The sequence below is a fragment of the Gobius niger genome (genome assembly GCF_951799975.1).
Source record: "Gobius niger genome assembly, chromosome: 10".
Taxonomy (NCBI): domain Eukaryota; kingdom Metazoa; phylum Chordata; class Actinopteri; order Gobiiformes; family Gobiidae; genus Gobius; species Gobius niger.
In genome coordinates this window covers 23,016,902-23,041,052 of record NC_136861.1, presented here as the reverse complement: position 1 = coordinate 23,041,052, position 24,151 = coordinate 23,016,902, and the positions used below count along the sequence as shown (strand labels likewise).

Below are 24,151 nucleotides of genomic sequence, written 5' to 3'. Positions count from 1 at the left end.
GTCTCGAGGACAGAAATAGTTTGCTACCACCGAGTATCGGAAGTGCCCACCTAATACCTGAAAACAATGGATTATAATTAGCACAGGCTTTAGTAGTGGTCGTACAAGTAATTTTGGTTTACTCAACATCTTTCCTTAACCTTTTTGCTCTCCCTGGCTCCCCTTGCCATATGCTAATGTGCAGCTTATTTTAGCCACCAATGTCTGACCCGATGCTTCATTGTTCTGTGTAATTAAAAACGTCCAGAGCCAAATACATGAACTGCTGGGATAACAATAACGCTTTCTGCTAAGAACTGACAAAGAACGTCCCATTTTATGCATTCTGCTAAAGAGAGTTTTGTTTGTTGTACACAGGCTCGTGACTATTTTAGGCTTCACGTATTTCACTTGTCACATCTGTCATAACTTAAGTAACTTAATAGTTGCAGCTGGATCAGCAGTGGTGCCCTGCTATCGGTCGCAGTGGGAATTATTGAATTGCCATATATTTTAATAATAATCAAGGTATTCAGGCATACGGTCTGAAATCACTTAAGACGTTCCAGCAAATATTTCCTATTTGTTTAATGTAAGACACAGACTTGTCCCTACAATAACCCATGTTTTCTCAGTTTGTGCTACTTTTTTTTGTCCTTGATGTTGCACATTTCTTACAAACAAAAATCTTGATATTATCTAATATTAACCTTGTAGCGTCCATTGTGAGTCATATCGTTTGATCCAGCGGCCCATGAACATTATAATTCGAACATTATAATTCAGCCCAAACATTCTGCTCCTTGTTTATCGACTGCCACAGTGACGGACCTTAACTGCTGGAAGTGCTCCGGTCTCCGGCTGTGTCGACACCAGGGACAGCCCTTTTAACTATTACCCAGGGTGAATCATCCTCCTCACACCAACACGCAACACAAATAGCAAGTGCAAACTTTTGGTTTGAGCTGTTGCTTGACAAAATGCACACAGGGGACTTCTGCAGAACACTCCGGGGTTTAACAGATTTTGTGTAGATTGGCTTCACTGCCATAATTAGAAGAGACTATGGTGATCCCAAATTGTCGAAACTGGACATTGAACAGCTATGACTATACATTACTTAGTGGTTCTTGTATTGTCATAAGCATAAAGTACATTACACTCATATGAAAATGCACAAGCAGGAAGTGGTTGTTAAGCTTCTGCACAATGAATTGTAATTAAATCAAAATCACAATTTGGTGAATAGTTGCAATTAGCAAAATCTGACAAAGCAATTTCTTAGACCAGGGATCTCCAAGTAAATTTCGCTGGGGGCCAAAATAGATCGGGAGTGTATTGCCAGGGTCCATAAACAAAAGCTCCAGTAAAATGCGTTTTGATTGGGAATATACTATTATTAAACTTTTTACTTTTTATTAAACTTTTTTCGATAAATGAATAATAATGAGCCTGACAAGACTGTAACCTCGGCTTGCACTTGTATTGTACTTAACAAGCCTGTGTCACAAGTCTCTGCCACACTGTAGTCATTATTTTTTCACTCAGCACTTGGTGGTGGTAAGCTACTATTGTAGTCAGAGCTGCCCAGGGACAGACTGTCCATTTACCACAGGATTATAATGTGTTGTTTATATCCTGATCTCTTATTATGTCAGTGTCCACACTGGAAACATGTGGAATCCTTTCCTTTCTTTCTTTAAGCTGCCCCCTAGTGGCTGGAGTGAGCATTCTGGTTATTTCTTTAAAAAATTGTAACTCCTTTCTTTTTTGACATCAAGTCAAGGGCCGGATTGAATCATCTCGCGGGCTGGATTTGGCCCAGACCCTTGACTTTGGCAAATCACAAAATGTCCTCATCTTTAGGGTCTTATGATCATATGAAGTAAAGATCCCTACAAACATGTTCTGAAATGCATGACTCTGTGTCTGTTTAGCTATTCATATTTCAGTCTGTTTTAAGTGTTCGCTCGTCAGGAACACAAATTTAGTTGTTCCACTGCACTTCTCTCTTTTCATTGTTTTAGCTCATGTTAGTCTATGGACATTGTTTGCTACTACCCCCTCACATAGCAGATCTCTGTGGTAACATAAAATGTATTGAGTCCCATCCCGAACTCTCGCAAAAGCATAGAGTCTCCATCCAGTGACCCACAAACAGCTAAAATGATCTTGATAATTACATGTCTCATCCTCGTCTTGCACTGCCCTCTTGGGAAGCATTACACCCTTGATTAAACTGAGCAGTGTGCTTCCATGGCGTATTCCCCATCTCTTATCCTCGGCGTGTTTCTTTGTGAGCGCCGGAGCCCGATGGCCTCATTACACTGTCACTGCCGCCTTCCTACCGCCGAGGCCCGGTTCACATCATTAGTCCGTTTGGTTTGCGACGCGGCCCATCTGACAAGAATAGACCGGCCCAAAAGTCAGAGGATCTAATAATACAATGTTCCTCTAAATGTCTCCGTCGCAATCCCTGCAGCAACTTAATCAAATCATGGATCAATCGAGGGGGTTAATTAGATAAGTCATACGGAGCTGGAATGATCTTCATCAAGGAAACATGAAATTAGTTATTACCGAGTATTAATTTGTGAGATTTCCTTTTTTAGATTCATTGAATAAAGTGTGATTGCCAAAATAACGATATATAAATGGAAGAATGCCAAAGAAATGTGTAGTGAATAGAGATTTCAGAGTTTGGTTGTAATACAAACAGCAAAAGCGCTGTCTTTTTACAGAGACCTTTATTGAGCGTCTGTTGTCAGTTTTGGTCCCATCTATTCTTGCAATCTCCCAAAACGCTTTTAAAGTAATTAGAAAGCTCCGTTTTTAAAGCTGAATAACACACCCTGTATGTTTACTGTCTAAATCCAGTTCAATTTAAGTTTGTCGTCATTGATTTGTTCTGTTAACAGTACCACGGGTGACATTTCCAGTGGAAATAATTGTCAGGTATCAACATGCAAATTGTGTTTCTGCACGGAAATAATTAACAACAGGGGAGCACATAAGGAGGTGACACAGCGCAAAATCTGATCAGGTAAACACAAGGGAATCTGCGCAGACAAACAAATGCTAATCAAGAAAAATTACATTTGTAACTATCAATCAACGATGTTTTGACATTTAACTAATATCTGGGCTTTGTTTTTCCCTCCCATTTCTTGATTAAATAAATATCATCTACGAAACAGTCCATATAAGCTTTCAGTCGTACAGTTTCATTTGTAGACAAAGGTTCTAAGGCCGCCATCTGTACCGGATTGTTTTAGCGTTAGGGACGTTTCTTCTTTCTGGCATTTGAGTTATAGATGGTCACCTATCATAATTGTGGATCCTTGCAATCTCAGGTTTAGCTGCACCAGATAAAAGGTCTGAGTTTCCATGAAGCAGATTCTAAAGTGTTTAGATAAACACTACAGTTGTTGTCATTGTCACGTATCGACTCTACCTAGAACACACTTGTGTTTCCACTACACGACACAACCACAGTTGTTGTGGGCAGCGCCCCCGCAGAGGAGCCTGCTGTACAGAACGTCATTAAAAGTGTTGTAAGCCGCAATGAGAACAAATGTGAACAAATGCTGTCTTCTGGTGGGGGTTGTAGAATCATTAACAGGCACCAAGAAAAATAGAAAATAAAAGAAATATTAACTATTAAGATAAGAAACATGCAAATGCTGTGCTAAAGTTGCTCTAACAATGGCTAAATTCTAATGTTGGCAAAATCCCCTTTGAAAACAGCAGTTTGATGTTGTGAAATATAAAATCCGTATGACCTGCGTGTTAATAGTGAGGGCTGTCCACTCTCGTTTGCCAATCAGAGGCCAGCGTCTGTTCACGTCACGTTACTCACGGATTAGCGTGTTTTGGCCACAGCCAGAGGTCGGTCCCAAAATGTGTACCTGGTCAGCAGTGTTAAGTTTGTCTACTAAAATATTTAGTAATGTTTTTGCAGACTAAAATTGGACTAAAACTAAATTAAAATCCAGATATTTTCATCAACTAAAATAAGACTAAATATAAATGAAGAGACTAAAATCATCCAAACTTCAAATCACAGTTTGAAAGAGCCTCATATAATTTTAATTCTCTGCCAAAGCTGTGGGCTTTGTTCATGTGGGAGAAACTCCATGAAGCAGAGGACTTAAGCGGAGCTTATTATGATAAATATTCTAAATATAAAGTCAACTAAATCTGTCTTAAATTTAGTTGACTAAAACTAGACTAAAATTGAAGAGAATTTTTAACTAAATCTTGAGTAAAATTAAATGACATTTTCATCAAAATTAAACTAAATTAAAATATGTTTTCAAAATTAACACTGCTGGTCAGACCGGTTTTACCCTGGCCTCGGCTGTGGAAAAGTTTGCCAAACCGGGTTGACCAGGCATTAGGCATTCCAGACTTCTTTTAGTCACGTGGCTGTCCCCCAGAGCTACTCTGAATGTCGGGGAAGCTCCTCCAGAAGAGGGTGCTGTCCACGTAAAACCAAATTTTTGCGAAAATAGTTTATTGTGTATTGTTCTAATGTAGGGAAATTTGAGCGACGTTGTTTGACAGTCTAAAAGTAACATGACTTCCTTTATTCATCATTTTAGCAGCTTATAAAAATCGCAAATCGAATCGCAATTGCAATATTGTGAGCTGAACACACAATTGAATGAGCTGAGAGTAGCTTTTTGGAATAAAGGAAGCAATAACAGGCGACCACACACACATGATAACGGCATCTATTCAGCCTGCTACTAAAAGATCGTTAGTTGATAACAAAGCCTCTTAAGGTGAGGCAAAAAACATCCTGAACACTAAAACAGCCCAGTGCAGATGATGGCTGCTGCTACCGCTATACAATGAGTCTGTGCATAGAGAATTATTTACTGGCAAAGCAATATACCACAACCTTAATGAAATGTACATCTGGGGGTCAGGGGTCGCCTCCTCTGAGAGCACATCACTGATATGAGCCTGATTGACTATCGGCTGCATGGACTAACCAACAGAGGATTTACCCGTCAATAACACCTCGCGGATTAGCAGCCCACTGTCAGGCCAGCTGCTGATCTTTGGGCTCCATCATAAAGCCGCAAAACTGTGAGATGATCTGAAAGCTTTCCGCGTTTGCTGGTATATCTCTTCTTAATACCAGCAACAGTGGGAGAAAAAATGTGGTGTAATCGTCCGTGCCAAGGAAAGCCCCTCGAGCAGCTGGCTTTTTTTTGTAATTGCAGAGACGCGAATAGTGCCACACAAACATTACTCACACAGTCAAGTGGCTGTGCGGTAATCGTCTGCGGCTTGGATTCAGGACAGAAACATCCAGGGCCAAAAGGTCTCCAGCCAGCTACGGGGCAGCATTACACAGATACACAGTCCGCCGCACTGGCTCAAAAACCAGCGGGTTTGTCAGCAGTTAGATAAGAAATTATTATTCTGCTTTTTTAATAAAGGTACATGAGGATGCAGGAAGTGTATAGTGTACTTTAAGACACAAAAAGCATGAGAATTACAAAGTAATAATGAGTGTACAGCAAACAATGTAAAGTTTAATTAAGGAAATTTAAGCATCTACGTATACATGCCTTTCAGTCATGTGACTTTTGTTGTTGTGGCCACCATTTCGAATACCGAAGTAGAATTATGCAGTACTACAACATGTGACAATATCTCTACTCAGGATATAAATTAAAGGCAACTGATGTACAGTGGCATTTTTATATAATCGTAATCATTGCTCAAGAATATAAGAGTAATAACACGGCTCCAGAGAGCACACGTTTATGTGAAGAAAACAGTGAGTCAGTGTTTAACAGTTAGCATTTAGCTTCAACACGATAAACACATGTAGACTACAGTAACAGCTCAGTTCTGACTTCTCCAAGAGAAAGCCCTGAACCACACTCCAAATATCTTGTTATTGATACAACATGTGAAAGAGGTCAGAGCTGAGCTGTTACTGTAGTATTTCCTCAGTGTTCATAGATGTGAGCCACACATGTGTTTATCGTGTTGAAGCCAGTTGATTGATTGCTAACCAGTAGCATGCTAGCGTCTTGCGCTGCTTAAACACTGACTCAGACTGAGACTCTGTTGACATGACAAACTGTAAAAATCACAGAGAAAGGTTTTCTGTTTCCTCTGTGATGTGTTAATTTAGTCTGAGAAGTGAAGCTGATCTTGAGTAAATCCTGCTGAAGCGCTGCAACGTCTGTCCCACATTCGCTGGTTATATCACATAAACGTGCGCTCTCTGGGGCCGTGTTTTAACTGTTATCTTCTTGAGCAATGACCACAAGTACATTAAAATGCCACTGTCAATCAGTTGTTGTAGTACTCCATAATTGTACTTTGGTTTTCAAAATAACTATGCGTGATGTCATTGGAAACGTATGTATTGCTGTTGGGAGACGGAAGCATCCTGCATCTCTGCTTTCAGTGCAAATTCAATCTAGAGTGTCACATTAAAATAAGAAGGAACAAGACGGGCCAAAAAAACAAGGCCAGAAGAAAAAGTTAAAGATTTTATAAACAATGTAAGTGGGAGTGAGTGAATTTAATTGTTAGTTATGTCCAAACTTATTCCAAACTTTCATTCGTACCTTCCAAATTCTTCACAGGGATGTGTTTATAAGCACTTTCCACAATATGCAGGGTCACTTTTCATGACCTGTGAACTTTCAAACGAGCCTGCAATTTCACAAAATGTATAAGAATGCTTAACAATCCGATGCATAGTAGCTCAGAACAGGCAGTGAGGTGAAAGACCAGACACACGGACACAGACAGTGCACTGACAAAGGACAAGGGAAAGCATAAAAGCACTGTCGGGAATGAGGTACAGGTGAAACACATGGGGCGATGCAGGAAATCAACACAAGGAAGTAAAAGAGAAAGCCAAAATAAAACACAAATGACATGAACAATTGCACAATGAACTTCTGATCTTGCAAAGCTTATCCCTCTTTCACAGAGCACCAACAGGCACATTATAGCGGTTTGCTGTGAAAGGAAATAAAGGGAGGGGGGAGAGGCTCAGGGAGAATGTGCTTGTTGAGAAAGCATCATTTCCAATAAGCTAAGGTGCCTTGTATGTTAATCTGTGCCTCTCGGCTCCTGTCCTGTACACTGACCCTGACACATCGAGGGGGCAGATGTCCTTTGAGGATTACATGTGCAAATACCGCCCTGTACTGTACGTCTTCATACATATATACGTATATGTGCTGCTTTGTGCTTGAGGTTTGACGCAGAACAGAAAAAACATGTGTAAAGCCGCGGTGTCATCTGTGGGACTTATCAAAGAGGTGATTAGAACGCAATCCTCCTGAGAGTCATGCGGCTGTGGCCTGGAAGTGTGGGACAGCCTGATAATGTGATTATAAGAGTAAAGTGCTGCTGTGCTACTGAAATAAAACAACTCTTTGCAATACGATAAAATTAAACGATGCTTCAGTTAAACAAAAGCAGTACTTTTTTGACAACTGGTTTATTTTTTTCTTGTTCATATATACGTACACTATTACCAATGCCATACAGTCCGACATGTTTCTTCTAGTAACTTCACCAAGAGGCCGCACATGCTGAGGGATTTTTTTGTTTTTTATTGTAAGAAGATATGTATATGTTGTTGTTTTTTTGCTCACAATTTAATTGAGATTAGTAATAGATACATTAAGCTATGGTGTTGCGCCTAATATCATGCCCTTTTGACCCTTCGTCGCTCCCGCTGCTCCTAGTTAGAGCTGGGCGCTATTTATATTTTCAGAAATATGTACCAAAAAAAAGTGCGGCTAATATCTAAATGTAATAATCGGTCAAAAAACAACACGTTGCCATTGTGGAGGGTGCCAATATTAGCCTATAAACACACGGTTGATACTACACTATATCAATTGTGTGTGTTGATAGGCTAATATCCTCCACAGCCACAGACTACAAAATTGCGGGAAAAAACATTACCATTTATTTTCCCTATTTTTCCACATGTTTTCCACATTTCTTGATAAACTTGTAAATTTGCATATCTTCCAAACATCTATTTCGGTATTATCTTGTAGACGAGGGGTGTCCGAAGTGCGGCCCTCAGACTAATATCTGGTCTTGCTGAATCGGTACACATCACCAGAAATGGTCCTTTTTATTTGAAATGTAATAATTCTACACAATTCTAACCTAACAACTAACATGTTATTGTGAGGCAGAGCTGGCATGACGGTTTTAAGCTTAATGGTATGGGGCACTATTTAAACCTCTGCTAGTCAAAGGTTTTGCACTAGCTCCCGATCTATTGCCCTTCACCCTGTGTACACTTCATTATGCACCCCGCCATGAAAAAAGTTTGGACACCCCTGTTGTAGACAATATATTTCCCACCTCTGCTCCAAATAACACAACGACCACTCGTCCTGCTGCTACTTCCACTACAATGTAATAAGCAAACCTGGCTCTAATGACATAATTGGTGCTGATGATGTTACAGGCTTCTCATATGATCACACAGGCTGTAGTTAAAGGGGTTGAATATTTATAAACTGTATATTTTTGATTGTGCAGCTGCAGAAACACCTTGTGCTTTGTTTATGTTGGTTAAATATAGTGCGTATGGGAGAACCACCTGGGGCCTGTCCTCCTTGGTTTCTCTATGGAGCTGTCGCAGTGATTAACGTGTGCATGTATGTGTGTGTGTGTGCGTGTGTGAACAGCCAGTCGTCCGCTGTAAGCTAATAAAGACGCCGCGCAAACCTGGGGTCGAATAGGGACTGTCGCAAAGCACTGTGGGACGGCAGGTGATAGATGACACCCTAAGTTTTGTTTTTCCCCCAACTTCTGTGCCACACACTGATAAAACAGCCTGGCAGAGTTCTGACTGTTTTTGTAAACGGTGTGTGTAATTGTCCACCAGTGAGCTCTCCAGTACAAACAGGAAAAGTGAGAGAGAACTTTATTCTTAGCCAGCAATTACTCTCAGCATGTCTGCGTTTAACGTCATATTTTCAGACCAGCACGGCATGCTAAAGGTCCCCTTGAATTGTCTGCCTCCTGCACAATATCCTATTTTTAGTTTCAGCTATTTTATCAGATTTTTTCTAGAAGACGTGAATATTTTCATCCAGCTTTTATGTAGAATTAGATAGTGTTTTTCATAAGTGATATTTTAGTCTATTAAAGGGACTATACGGAGTTTAAAAATGTTAGAATTAAGTATTTTCCGCCCCCTACATGTTCCAGCCATATCCTAATGTGTAGAATGAGCCCAGACCTGTTCACCACAACTGCCTCTAAAATCCTGCACTGTAACTAAAAACGGTATTACTTTTGGGTCCGAATTGCCGTCATGCACAAGCTTAATATAGAAGGTGCAGTTACACATATGACCTGAGGTGGCAGTAGTGAGTATAAAATGGCTAACTTGCGTCTAGCCCCTTTAAAGGAATAGGCCACCGTTTTTACATACTAAGATATGTTCTTAGCTCACTTTAGTCGAGTTAATATATCCCCGTCTGGTCTTTGTCCGTGCGCTCTGTCACGCAAACGGAGCACATACGCAGCCTCTCCCACATGTCACATAGCTCCGAAAAAGCTCACGATAGAAGCTACCAAGCTCTTCCACGTGTTCCCTATTTAAATAAAGTTACGTGAAGTGTTTTCATGCGAAGTATATTTACACAGAAATGTAGCATGTCGATTTTATAAGCAAATAAAAAGGGGGACTATATTGTGAGGCGTAATGATACGAGGAGCACAGCGTCCGCGCAGTAACTCCTAAAGACTTCCCCCCGCTCACTTCCGTCAATAACCTTTAGGAGTTACTGCGCGGACGTTTTACTCCTCGTATCATTACGCCTCACAATATAGTCCCCCTTTTTATTTGCTTATAAAATCGACATGTTACATTTCTGTGTAAATATACTTCGCATGAAAACACTTCACGTAACTTTATTTAAATAGGGAACACGTGGAAGAGCTTGGTAGCTTCTATCGTGAGCTTTTTTGGAGCTATGTGACATGTGGGAGAGGCTGCGTATGTGCTCTGTTTGCGTGACAGAGCGCGCGGACAAAGACCAGACGGGGATATATTAACACGTCTAAAGTGAGGTAAGAACATATCTTAGTATGTAAAAACGGTGGCCTATTCCTTTAAGGCCATAAGCTCCACTGCAGGTGTCGTAGCTTATTGTTTTTTTTTACTCATTAATTGTCCGTAAGAGTAAATACTACACTGATAGAAAAGACGAAGGGAGAGAGGGATATGTTGTACATCGAATTACACAATGGACATAATTATTTTTACTCAAACTTGGCTGTAAATACTGTTTAAGTGGTGCTAGCACGTTAGCTTTGTTCGTTAGCCTGTTAGCTTCTTCTTCGTGATTCCACCTCCGGGTCGGAGCAGGGAAACTGCCATTGTGGTTTTCTGGCCAGAGACACCAGGGGGAGATGAAAGACCCTCCAATCATCCCATTAACACTTGTATGTATTACCCCAGATGGACAAGGAAAGGATTTTTTAAGGTAAAGTTGCTTATTACAGCTTTAATTAATTTCGGGCCTGAGTGAAAACAAGAATCTCTATGAGGTTTTTGAGGTCTTACCACTGGCTACCTCGTGATCTAAAGAGCTGTTTAGGCAGGTATTGTAGACCCGTCCTAGTCCATTACTGTTTTAGCTCTCGCTGTCCTGGCATTTACTGTTGACAAATAGATATTTTTTGTAGGTCACAGATCATTCTGTGATTCTCAGATTCATTGTGATCTGATTTGTAGCAATTTACTTGCATTTTTATATGATATTTTACTTTATCTGAAAATAAACAAATGGATACCTAAATACTGTGTAAGCAGAAGAGGGCTACATGCTGATTATCATTCTTTAGATCAATGTTTTAAGAATGCAAAGGAGCGGGCAGTAAATGAGACTGGACAGTGGAAAATGCTGACGACCCCATGCTCAACACCCTCTACTTTTTGCGAGCCTTGGGAATCTGGCTCATAAACATGAAAACGCCTGGTATACATCCTGAAAAAAGGGTATATACCAGAATAGGACAAATCACCAGCTAAATAGTACGGACGGCCTGGCTTTTTAAAGTGCCAGCACTGCTACTACATGGTCCCATTACTCTAAGTGGCATCTTCACTTCCTCTCCACAAAGTCAACTATGCTCCAAACAGCTCACCCCGCTCTCTCAGCCATTTAGCTCAATTACCAGTGCACTGAGATGGACCTATTACTGCTGCTTCTTCCTAATGGGCCTTGACAAGTGCCGCTCCAGAGAACCCCCAGTCAAGGCACCCCGAACCCCGGAAAGCAATGATATGGTTAGGAGCCAGTGCTAGCTCACAAAGAGTTGCCGCCACACACATCGCCAAGTGAAACCGTGCTTCATATGTTATAGTCAGTGTGATTAAACGGTGTGTTTGATGATGAAAGATGCGAGCGATGAAAGGGTACGTGACGTTCAGGGACACTGGAACTGTGGGTAATTAGAGCGCCACAGGGATAGGATTAAGCACTGGGCACCTGGGTTTCAACAATTAAGCTTTACGCCGTTGTGTTGACAATGGACAGCTGATTGTGATGGTTGTGATAGCTTTGTCAACAGACTGGATGAAGAAAGTGTTTAAGATGAGCAATGACGCACATGCATCTCGGCGAGGCTTTAAACAATTCAAAACAGCCAGTGTAACGTGCTCGCCTCTCTTTTATGTTCTTTTCATGGGCTGATACTCTTTGGAAATCCCTCTGCAAAGTCAGTGACATGAAAGAAAACGTAAGATTTACTGATAAGTCTGAAAATCATAAGGCTCTGAGAGGTTCTGGTTTACGTGATTGCTTTTTAATCTTTTCAGATCTTTAATTGATAGGGAATACTTGCAAATGTGTTTACACTGGAGCATCGAGCAATTGGAAAAGGAAGCAATTATTTCCAATGAGTTGCATAACGCCACATGGCTATTCATTTTAAATGGCTGGACACTGAATACGTTTGACAGTTTATATCTAAAAGATGTTATTTTATTTGAGTACTGTTTTGAAGACTTATCAGCTATGGCTACATTATGAATTCACTATAGTTGTATTCCTGGCAATCGCTATTGTAGTTGTAAAGGTGACGAGTGGTGAAGTCAAATGTTTGATGGGGGTTTAACATTATGGCATCGGATTTCGGAGCCGATACTGGGAAAAGAACGATATCGGGTATCGGCTACAAATATCTGATACAGAACCAATGCTAGTTTAGGATCTCATTGCTCCGCTTGTTTAATTTTTTTCCGTGCAATTTATGTATTTTTAAATAGGTATAGGTAAGATTTATAATTGTTTTAAATTGCTTGTAATGTCTTTTATGCTGCTCCTCCTGGCAAATGAATTTCCTTCAGGATTAATAACGTTTTATCTTATCTTATCTTTTAAAACACAACTTTCACCAACTAAATCTAAGTGAATATGGGCATGTCATTTTGAAGCTAAGAATTTGATCGCTCCGCAAAATGCCGCGGCTAGCAACAATATGCTAATGTTAGGGGCACCATGCTAATGCTAACGAGAACTAATCAAGGCTGAAACTGAAACTATGACGGAATCACCTAAAGTAATAAGATCAAATCAGTCACTGCTGGATCGGCCAATTGTTTGTATTTTAGTTATGAAATAACTGATGTAACATATTTGTTCTGATCAGGTCACGTTGGGAGTTGCTAATATTAATGTAACCTAAAGCCTGTCATGTAGCCAAGGACATTTAATGTAGAAAGTGATCCTTGTTTAATGTTTTTACATTAGTGTATTGATTGTAAATTGATTGTATTGTAAATTATCTGTAGCATCTCATTTGCAAGAAAAGATCAGACTTTATTGATCTTGCAATGAAGTAAAGAGGACCATTCACTTTTTCACTCAAGAGAAAGACACAAAGTCTTGGTATCGGTTAATATCGGATATCAGCAGATACTCAAACCCCAAGTGTCAGAATCAGAAGCAAAAAAAGCTGGATTGGTGCATCTCTAATTAACACCTCAATTATGCTTAAAAAAAGAAACCATGCATAGGTTTATCCACAGAAAATGTCAGGTGAATTCTCCTTATTTTCAAGCTGCAAGTTGCCTTGACTGACACTTCATCTAATAATCCAATCACTGATAGACAATATGGATTTTCCTCATGAAAAAGACAGCCTCTGCGCATCAAAGGTTATAGAGCTAATGATAATGTCTTTTTCTGTCTCCGCTGAACCTTGTTGCGCCGTGATGAAGTCTGCAGCTGTTTCTTTTTCTCCTTGATAAATTGTCTGTCACCACCGTTGCCCTCGGTTCACTCGTCTTTATAGCTTCATTGGAGAGATGTACCTCTGTGCTGGAGAATAGGGGACTGTGTTTGCACAAATGGCTTTGGTAATTATGGGTTTGGTTTGTGTTGTGGTAGAACTAACAAAGTTTTCTGTGAACCTATAACCCATACAGTACAAATGCAAAGGCTGCGACTGCAGTGTAGGACAGGAGTCGGCAACGTCTGGCCGGGGGCAAAATCCAGCTGGACACAAAACCTCTGAACACAAGCTGATTATTGTTACGCACATCAGAGATAAAACCACTGTAAAAATGCTAAACATATTGTGATTTCCATTAAAACAGATTGAGGGATTTCTTGATAGGCGGTATATGATGTTCAACACTGTGGAGCTTAACTCCCTTTATAATGTTTTTAAACTATATACTGTACCAATTATAATGTTTGACATCTATGGTCACAATTCAAATTGTAGACTGGAAGTGTCAAGGCTTGTAAAAGCATGTTTGCTTTACTCTCTTCAACACAGCGGGTCAGACCTCGCCTCGGTGCTCCCCGTGAGTCCTGAATGTGTGTTTGGACTCCTGCTGACAGGGCTAGTTGTTTTGCACTTATCACTAGAAGAAAAATAGTGCGAAGCCTCCAAGCTACAGCGCTCTCTGACCCAGCTGCACAATGCTTTTGACCAAGAGGCATTTCAACACTCCCTCTCCAATTTCACTTTGTTGTCCCTCTTTTTGTTACTTTTTCATTTATGTGTTATACTGTAACCTAGTATCCGTGTCTTTTGCTTTGTTCCCACAAGTCTCTCCTCGAAAACAAACAAACGGCCATCAAATCCACAATAAAACTCTAATTGAGTCGTGTTGATGTTTTGGGAAAGTTTTGTTCCTCACAGTGAATGTCTTGGGAACATTTTCCACCCTCCGGGGTATGTTTGTGAAGCAGAAATAGTTCCAAAATGTCTCTGGCAAGACAACAAATAAAAATTCCCACCCCAGTGAGAAAATACACTGAATCATCTTTTAGAGTGGCGATTTTAGACAGTGGTAGGGTAATAAAACCGTGTGTTGGAATCACTGAATTTGCAGTGATTCCGCGAAGTTGATTGTGGCATTGCTTCAAACAGAATATTAAAATATCTTTCATAGTGCACTTTAAATTACAGACTTGTTGAAATGGGTCGCACTGTCTGGCCTCTGGTTCAGACTATTCTTTGGTATTAATTTCCACAAAAAGAACTTGGACAGAGGTTGTAAACTCTGAAAGAAATTATGAATTAATCAATGTCTTTTAACCTGGTTTTACAAGTTGGGTGTCAAAATACCCAATTAACCTCTGATATCATTTCCATTTGCTAATTACATATAGTTACCCCCGGGTGGTGCCGTGTCATTAGCGGAGGGCTCATTGTCACCCCTCACTGTCACCGGCCCCCCCCCCCCCCCCCTCTTCTACTGCGCCCTCACTTTGAAGGACTCGCTTGTGACTTCCTGGTTCAGCCTCAGTGCCTCTGTCTGTCTGTTTTTGTGATGGCCTGTCCACTTGTCTTTGTAAGTTGCCACGTAGAAGAACTTTTTAGAACAAAGGAACTCTGTCGCCCCCAGAACTCAGCTGTAACGACTCAATGTTTTTTATTTTATTTTTATTTGTATTATTATCAATCAATTTCTTTTGTACTAGGGCCCAACAACAGCAGTCGCCTTCAAAGAATTGATCATTCAGCAAAAAGGGAACCGCTTGAAAATCAACAATTAGACAGATCTCAAATAATGAAATAGACAAAGTGAAGCAGCAGATGATAATTGTGTCTCTTGGCCTTAGACCTTTTTTCATCAAGGACAACGTATTGAAGTGCTCACAGCATGGAGGACCACAGATGCTGGTCAATGCAGTCAAACATTCCACTGTTTGCCTTTAAAGGAACAGGCCATCGTTTTTTCATACTGAGATATGTTCTTACCGTGCAGAGCTTGATGCGTACCCCTCCTCCTCTGCTCTATGGAGCAAAATGGGGTGAAGTTAGAAGCGACCAAGCTCTTCCACGTTTCCCCTATTTAAATATGGTCACATGACTAGTTACACAAAGGTGTAACAACACCTGAGGAGCACTTCGACGTCCGCGCATTATCTTCACTCCTAAAGAATTCTGAAGATATTACTGCGCAATGCGAACCAGACAGTTACGCATCAACTCGTCTAAGCTCAGGTAAGAACATATCTCAGTATGGAAAAATGGTAGCCTGTTCCTTTAAGAGAGATTCAACCACACCTTTATTTAGGTTTGGATTTTGGAACCTCAATGGCAGCTTTGTCTAGCTTAGTTTAAAGATGCACTATGCAACTTTTTATGTAAAAAAAAAGAAGTTAATATTAGTGCATGCTGTATCTGCATGGGCGGTTAGCTTGGTGCCTACACTTTCCTTCCTGGTGGCTCCTATGATGCTTCAGGATCAATTTTATTTCAGGGTTTTTTAGGGTTTCTGGCAGGTTTTCAGAATGGAAGGTATGTAACTATGGAGACGGTTCAATCAGCAGGGAAAACCTACAAAACAATTGATCCTGGAGCATCCTACAGGCCATCGGGATGGTAAGCATCCGCTGGGTCACTGAAAGGTCAAATACATATTAACCTTATTTTAGGTAGCTTTAAAATATGTAAGCAACTTTAATTTTTGAGGTTTTAATTGTGTGGATTATGAAACTTGCTGTAAAATTAAACCTGAGCAACACTCGGGCCGCACTTAGGGCACCCTTGCCTTGTCACAAAAGCAGTTATCCAAAATTTATAAAGCAATATCATCTTTTGACTAACCAATAGCAATTCCAACAACTAAATGGCATTCAGATTCAATACAAAGTAATCCATAGATATCATTACAAGGGGCATAGATTATTTAAAATGGGCTTCACTTCTAATAATAATAATAATAATAGTAACAAGGCATTAGTCAGACGCTCAAAGTCGCTTTTACAATTTAGTACATTATTCATTCACTCCATACTTGGTGATGGTAAGCGAGGCCACCTCCACCAACCCCTCACTCACACACTACTTTCATCAGGCCTCCTGGTGTTTCCAAACAGTCTCCCATCTAAGTCCTGCCAGGCCCTTCCCTGCTTAGCTTCCGAGGTCTGACGGGCATAGCAAAGGCGGTGTGGTCACTACTGTCACACGTTCACACTGTACCCCAGAAAATCCTGACACATACAGTATACTCACGTTCTCTGGTTCTGCACTCCGGTCAACTCTTTTTGGAGAAAAATACTACAATTACTCTCCATCTATTTGGGCTGCTGCTTCCCAGCTTCTCCCTCCCTCTGCCTTTTGGGCGATACATCAGTGGTACATTTGAATAAAACCAAATTCTTCTTATTGCACTAGCTTTCGCCAAGAAAACTATTCTCAAACTGGAAAACAAGGTCAAGTATATTCACATATGACTTTGGAAAAATGTAATAACGGACTACGTACATCAAATGCATCAGTTTCTGTGGGTTCTTTATTTATTACTTTCATTACTTCTTAACACATATTTTCTTATTTTTATTCATTTGTTTCTCCGAGAAGCCACTAACCGCCCCCACACACCACGCACAAATTAGCTAATAAACATAGAGAAAGACATGTAGACAGTACTTTGTTTGGCTTTTATTGGCTTTATGTGGTTTGTGTTTTTTTGGTTTATATATTTATGTCTTTTGTTGCTTCAGCATTGTCTTGGAATGTTCAATGAACTCTATTTTTGGATTTAGATGATCTAATTTGTTTGCGTATATGTTCGCTGTAAGTGATGCAAATAACTGTGAAACTGTCAAATGGGTAAATATAGGAAAATATAAAGAATAAGATCCTCTGTGTGCAAGACAAAAAAGCTAAGCAAAGGAACAGTGAGAAAAGAAGAAACAATAGGCCTTGATAAATGAGAGTGTGCGAAATAGAATAGAATAGTCTTACAGTACAGAGGACACTGAACACCAGATGAAGAGGCTCTTGTGCCAGTTCGTGTGAGAAACACTGCACCTTATGCCCTAGTCTCACAAATGAAGAAACAGCGGAGACTGAACTGCTGTTCTTGTATTGACGCCCCTGTCTGATCCTATCTCGCTGTGAATTCCTAAAATGAAAATTATCTTCTTGATAACCTCCGATGCCAGGGCTTGTTCACAGCACTTGACTTTGGGATAAATTAAGTTCCAAGGGCTTGACAAAACAACAATCGGAAGCTAAGCTCTCTCCCTCTCTGTGCTTTCCTCTGCTGTCTGTCTGCTTCTCAGAAATGTACACTTTTTATGCATTTATTCATAGTGCAGCTTTAACTCTTGTCTGCACTGCTGCTGCTGCTGCTGCTGCTGCTGCTGCTGCTGCTGCTGCTGCTGCTGCTGCTGCTGCTGCTGCTGCTGCTGTCAAGTTCAGAAACTGTTTGTACCTTCCTTTCTGTTTCTGCGTTGGCCATGGCAGTGTTATCTCCTGCACTGTGATCTGAATAATGGCCTGATAAAAGTCACTGCCAACTTCCCACCTCCTCATCAGTTTCTACATGGAAATGCTATGCAAATCTTTGAGAGCCCACCTAAAGTGTAGTAGGTTGATAGTAGGTGCACTGTGGGTGTTCTGCTGTTTGCTCATTAGGAGACCTGTTGCATGAACCGTACAACAAAACATTTTCAAAACCGCTTTAAGGCTTCATTTCAACAACAAGCAGTGTGGAAGCAGAGGAAGTGGCTGTTAAAATACATTTACCAATTACAACTCCAGAATCAGGTGTTTGGACACTTTAGAAAAATCAATAGGAACTTTAATTATGGCAAATCTATACAAGCCAAGTGCAGGGTATTTATGTAAGACCTTTTTGGGTGGAAAGATAACTCAGGTACACTAGACACAGTTAGGCACAGTAAGAAATGCAAAGAAGATAAGATAAGATAAACCTTTATTGATCTCACAAAGGAGAAATTCACTTGTTACAGTCGGCGTTCAAGAAGATCACTCAGAGTTAATAAAGTGCAGCTGATACAGAGATTATTGCACATGTTACTTTACAGTCATATTGTCTTATTGAAAAGCTGATAATCATGAACAAATGGTGCCTATGAACAAGTATGAACACACAAACATTAAGGGATTTGTCTTTGTTCTTTTTATAAAGAATATTGTTCGATTGGGAACCATTACGTGGGACCTTCCTCCCCGGGAACATTACATTTAGATTTTGCTTCATTGCCAGGTGAGTCTATAGAGAAATGGATGATCAACCTAGTCATTCAAAGCAAAGGTGTAGAATCATAGCCAGATGAACTGAATTACTCACCCAAGAGCCCTCATATTTTCTCCACATACTGCAAAACAAACAACAACAACATTTGGTTATTGCTACAATGGAAAACACCTGGACGGCTGAGAGTTTACACAAAAAAGCTCTTGAATGGTTCAGTCAGGACTCCATAAATGTACAGTAGTTTGTCCTTATGGGGATGTAATAGCAAGGAGGTGGCCATGCATACTTGTAATATTATTGTGTTTTATTGTTAGAATGAATATAATTTAATTGCTTAAGTGGATAATGTTAGGTTTAGGAAGACAAAAGTGGCAGTAGCGTTTGATTTGGACGTGCCCCGAATTAAATGCCATGCATGGGAGCGACAGTAGCAAAGGTAGTAGAGCAGGTCGTCTCATGATCGGAAGGTCGGGGCTTCAAATCCCAGCTCCCACAGATGCACACTGTTGTTGTGTCCATGGGCAAGACACTTCACCCATCTTGCCTCCAGGGTCTGTTTACATCGGTGTATGAATGAGAGAGTGAATGGGTGACTGGTTCCTTGCTGTAAAGCGCTTTGGGCCTGATGACAGTAGAAAAGCGCTATATAAGTTGAGTCCATTTACCATTCAAGGAGTCTCCATACTTCAGTTTGGGCAGGAAGAGCCTGACATTCTTGTAGGCGAAAGTTGTGAATGGAAGTTTTGGCTCACACGGTCTCGTTTGCGGGGGCTTCCACAACCACTGTGTTTGCTTTTCCATGATCTTAGAAATGAGCTTGCCTCGGCTATCACGACACGCACGCATCTCACATGATTACAAACGCGTGCACATTTGTCTCGGCTCATTAGCACATCCAAGTATGATTTTGCACACGCCGCTGAAAGCCCATTATTCTTCATCAGTCTCCAGTCGCTCGCTTCCTTCAGTTGACTAACCAGCAGATGTTGTTGAGAGTAGGGAGACCATAGCTGTATAATGACTGAGATAGAAGTGAGCGCGAGTGAGATGCCGGGACGGCTTCCAGAATGACAAGATGGAGAAAGCTGACACCAAGCTTGAAACTGTTCGAACCTTGCACATTCCCACGCACTGTTTGCGACCTGACATTTCCTTCCCATCTGCAGACTTTTTTCTTTTTCATTAGCTTCTTTTTCATTTTCCATACGCATTAGTCCATTATTTATTTTATGTGGCTTTATGATTGAACTCATCAGAGGTACAGCTCGTATTTTCTGTTATTGCCATTTAGGCAGCTTTGTGATGTGATTGCCGTGCTGTTCTTCAGATCTCGAGCGAGGTTCTTGATAATGAGTACCTTGCGGGAAAAGTGGCCTAGCGTGCATGTTTTAGGTTGATGGAGGAAACGAGGGCTCCCGGACATGGAGACATGAAACCTCCAGACAGAGAGATGGATTTGAACTATGGTTGCACGATTTTGTGAAAATAAAAAGTATTGCACGTTCCATTATACTGTATTTCTGTATTTAAAGGAATAGACCACCGTTTTTACATACCGAGATATGTTCTTACCTCACTTTAGCCGAGTTAATATATCCCCGTCTGGTCTTTGTCCGTGCGCTCTGTCACGCAAACGGAGCACATACGCAGCCTCTCCCACATGTCACATAGCTCCAAAAAAGCTCACGATAGAAGCTACCAAGCTCTTCCACGTGTTCCCTATTTAAATAAAGTTACGTGAAGTGTTTTCATGCAAAGTATATTTACACAGAAATGTAGCATGTCGATTTTATAAGCAGACAAAAAGGGGAACTATATTGTGAGGCGTAATGATACGAGGAGCAAAACGTCCGCGCAGTAACTCCTAAAGACTTCCCCCGCTCACTTCCGTCAATAACCTTTAGGAGTTACTGCGCGGACGTTTGACTTCACGTAACTTTATTTAAATAGGGAACACGTGGAAGAGCTTGGTAGCTTCTATCGTGAGCTTTTTTGGAGCTATGTGACATGTGGGAGAGGCTGCGTATGTGCTCCGTTTGCGTGACAGAGCGCACGGACAAAGACCAGACGGGGATATATTAACTCGGCTAAAGTGAGGTAAGAACATATCTCAGTATGTAAAAACGGTGGCCTATTCCTTTAATATATTGACTTTCGCGAGCATCATCAAAGGACACTTAAAATGAGAGGACAAAGTTCTCTAGGGGGACAATGAAGTATATCTTCACCACCTTTAATAATTGCTAATTGTGACCATTACAATTTGAACCAATGACCTAACTATGAGGCTGGAAGGTTAAAGGGATGTTTCAGGATTTTTGACATTTACTAGTTATCCAGAGTGTTGTTTATTTTTTTTATTTTTTTTATTCATGCAGTCCTTATGTCTGAAGAGTTTAGTGGTGCTAGGCTAGCGCATGTCTATGGTAACTAGTAGCCTGCATTAAAAAATGCTTCAAACTCATTGGGTAGTCCTCCAAACATTACCATATCTGATTTGTAGAAAACTCCTTTGTGAATTCCACGTGTAGTAATGCCGGCTGCAGGTAAACAAACTAATGTAGATCCGGTAACCTAGCAGATCACTCCACCACTGCGTAGCTTACAACCAGGAAGCTGATGCAGCTCAAATATAAGTTATTTTAAATGCAAAATGGTTATATTAAAAAAAAAATCAAGTCAACACAGACATCAGTAGTCTGGTGTTATAAGTGAATTGCCTCAGGTGCACTGTGCTTGAGTCAGACTGTTTTTAATGCAGGCTGCTAGTTACCATAGACATGCACTAGCCTAGCACTAGCTTAGCACCACTAAACTCTTCAAATATAAGGACTGCATGAATTAAAAAAAAATCATGTATGTCTCCAGAAATCAGCAACAGTCTGGATAACTAGGAAATGGCCCTATGTCAAAAATCCTGAAATATCCAAATTCTTTGAACCATTGTATATCAAGTAAAAGAGGCCTTAAGCATTTCATGTGAAACACCTGTTTAACACAGATTCCACACTACATATTACCCCTAAAAGTCTAATAATGTCTCATGTCGTCCTTTTTTTGTGTCCCAGGACCCAAGAAGCAAACACAAATTCAAGATCCACACGTACGGCAGCCCCACATTCTGCGACCACTGCGGCTCGCTGTTGTACGGCCTCATCCATCAGGGCATGAAGTGTGACAGTGAGTACAGTATGAGTCTATAATGTACCTACTGTGCGCGTGTGCTGCCTCCATCCTAAAGCGAACCATAATGAGAACAGATGGGAGTTGACTGGTGCTGTACTCATATAGAGAGAAGTTCTTCCCCAGACACAATCCGCCCATCCCTCTCTCTGCACACTCTTCTCTTTCACTCTCTCTATCCTATAAAACTCCAATCGCTAGAGCTGCACAATATAGGGGAAATAGTGGGGAAATAAAAACGCAAGGCTCAAACACTTTCCACACCCAATCCTGGTGTTTAACTAGTCTTTAAGTATTTATTTTGATACAATTGGACTTGTTATAGCGTAATTATATATGGAAACATCACATTATCACACGTTTTCTCCTACCCTACACTGCACTATGCATGTTTCTGTCTGTTGAGTGTTCCTCTCGCTGCGCCCGTCCATCTGCAGCTCAGCGGTGACAGCTCGATCACAGATGGAGGACAAGGGGGGTGTCCGTAGCAGCCGCCTTTGTGCTTCTGCTCCTTTGGCCTTCCAGCGTGTAGAGAAGAAGCATGGCCGAGATGAATCATTGGCAGGGGATTGTGGAGTGTTTTTCGGGACAGTGTTTTTTCTGCAGCTTGTGTTCTGTGGGGAGTACACAACGTTTAGACATAGTAGCAAACTCATCATGCAATATCTATTAAACTAGTAATACTCATGTGTGACTGGGAGCTTACACAAACATTGCAAGGTGTCTGTGCAAGCCCTCAGTGACCCAGGCAGGTGAAATAGCAGCTTAAGTTTCAAAAGATCTTAAACCAAGTCCAGAGTCCATTAAGACCCTTTTCTGTTCTCCAAACCTGATTATGTGTTACGGTCAGTTTATTAATATCATTGTTTTGTCTAACTCGTTTTTTACTTTGTCCCAGCCTGTGACATGAACGTGCACAAGCAGTGTGTGGTCAACGTGCCAAGCCTGTGTGGGACGGACCATACTGAGCGCAGAGGACGCCTGTTTCTCAAGATCGAGGTCAGCATGGACAGGCTACATGTCACAGGTAAGCCTGACTCTTTTGGCAAAAAAAAAAGAAAATGTATTGTCAGGCAAAGTGAAACTCATTGGTACCTTTATCTTTATTACGGATCCCCATTAGCTATTTCCATAGCAGTTCTTCCAAGGGTCCACAACTGGTGCTAAAACCTTAGACTCCGGGCATTACCATGTTGAAGTTTAGCCACTTGAGCCATTTTTCCACTGGCAGACACTAGTCAGTGCTGGGTCAACCTGGTTGGGCGAGCTTTTTGACTGCCAAGTCCAGGGCCAAACCGGTCTGACCAGGTATAAGTTTTGGCACCGACCTCTGGCTGTGGCCAAAGTGCTGAACCTTGACTAACGTGTTGTGAACAGACTGTTGGCCTTTGATTGGCAAACGAGAGAGAGGACAGCCCTCACTATTAACATGCGGTTCATACGGATTTAATATTTCATAAAATCCTACGCTGTTTGTAAAGTGGATTGCCAATATTAGCATTTAGCCGCTATTAGCGCAACTTAAGCTGGTGTTAGCATAACATTTGCATGTTGCTCACCTTCATAGTTGGTCTTTTAGCTGCTTAACTCGTGTAGTATTTGCATTGGCACCTCAGAATGATTCCATACCCCCACCAGAAGGCAGCATGTGTCCACATTTGTTCTCATCGCGGCTTACAACAATTTTGATGACACTCTGTGTACTGCACATCTGTGAGGGCGGCGCCCACAACAACTGCAGTGGAAACACAAGTGTGTACTGGGTATAATCGATAGTGACAAAGCAAGTACATAGATCGTGGCGTGCGCAGTACAGTCATGTTCAGTGGAAAGACGGCGTTAATGCTAGTCCAAGATCTGTATTTGGGGTTCCCTATTTGTCTTTTTCAGTGTCGCACAGTCTTCCAATCACGCTGATCTGGTCTGTTCAATCAGACACAACTCTAGGACCTCTGGGCATGGCTTTGATTCACATCGTACACCTTTTGTCATAGTACTTCTTTTTTTTTTTTTACAAATTGGATGAATCATGCTTTTGTCAGTTTGTCAGTAAGCACTTAAAACCACCAATTTGGAATGGACCATTGGACAAGCTCCCTCATCAAATTGAGGTCTCTGGCTCGACCCAGAGTTAATAGAACGTTTTTTTTTACCTCAAAAAGACAGAACACCTCAACTTTAAAACAACGTATGCATTATTTCCGTGAGTATTTCCAACACCTCAAAATGATGCTGTCAGTTAAGAGCAGCACCTGGGGCTGGTCCGAGTGCATGGTGCTAAAACCAGTGGCAGGGAGAGAAATGGATGAAAGACCTCACAAAGCAAACCGCAGTGATGGGGGAGTGACGTATACAGGCCAATAATTTGTTTCCAACTCAGCAGGGATCTGCCTCTAATAACCTCACTGCCAGTGCACACAGCCCAGAGTGAAGTATAGTGCATCGCGTTCATAAAAATACCTGCTTACTCTGTGAAAAGAA

At 41.1% G+C, this 24,151-nt stretch overlaps 1 protein-coding gene across 1 annotated transcript in view; it reads left to right on the top strand.

Annotated features, from left to right (window-relative positions):
- Nucleotides 1–24,151, top strand: part of prkcab (protein kinase C, alpha, b) — a 102,506-nt gene that overhangs the window by 55,140 nt on the left and 23,215 nt on the right. Inside the window, 2 exon segments of the mRNA XM_079563940.1 lie at nt 21,556–21,667; nt 22,569–22,697. Coding sequence (XP_079420066.1) covers nt 21,556–21,667; nt 22,569–22,697 — 241 coding nt within the window.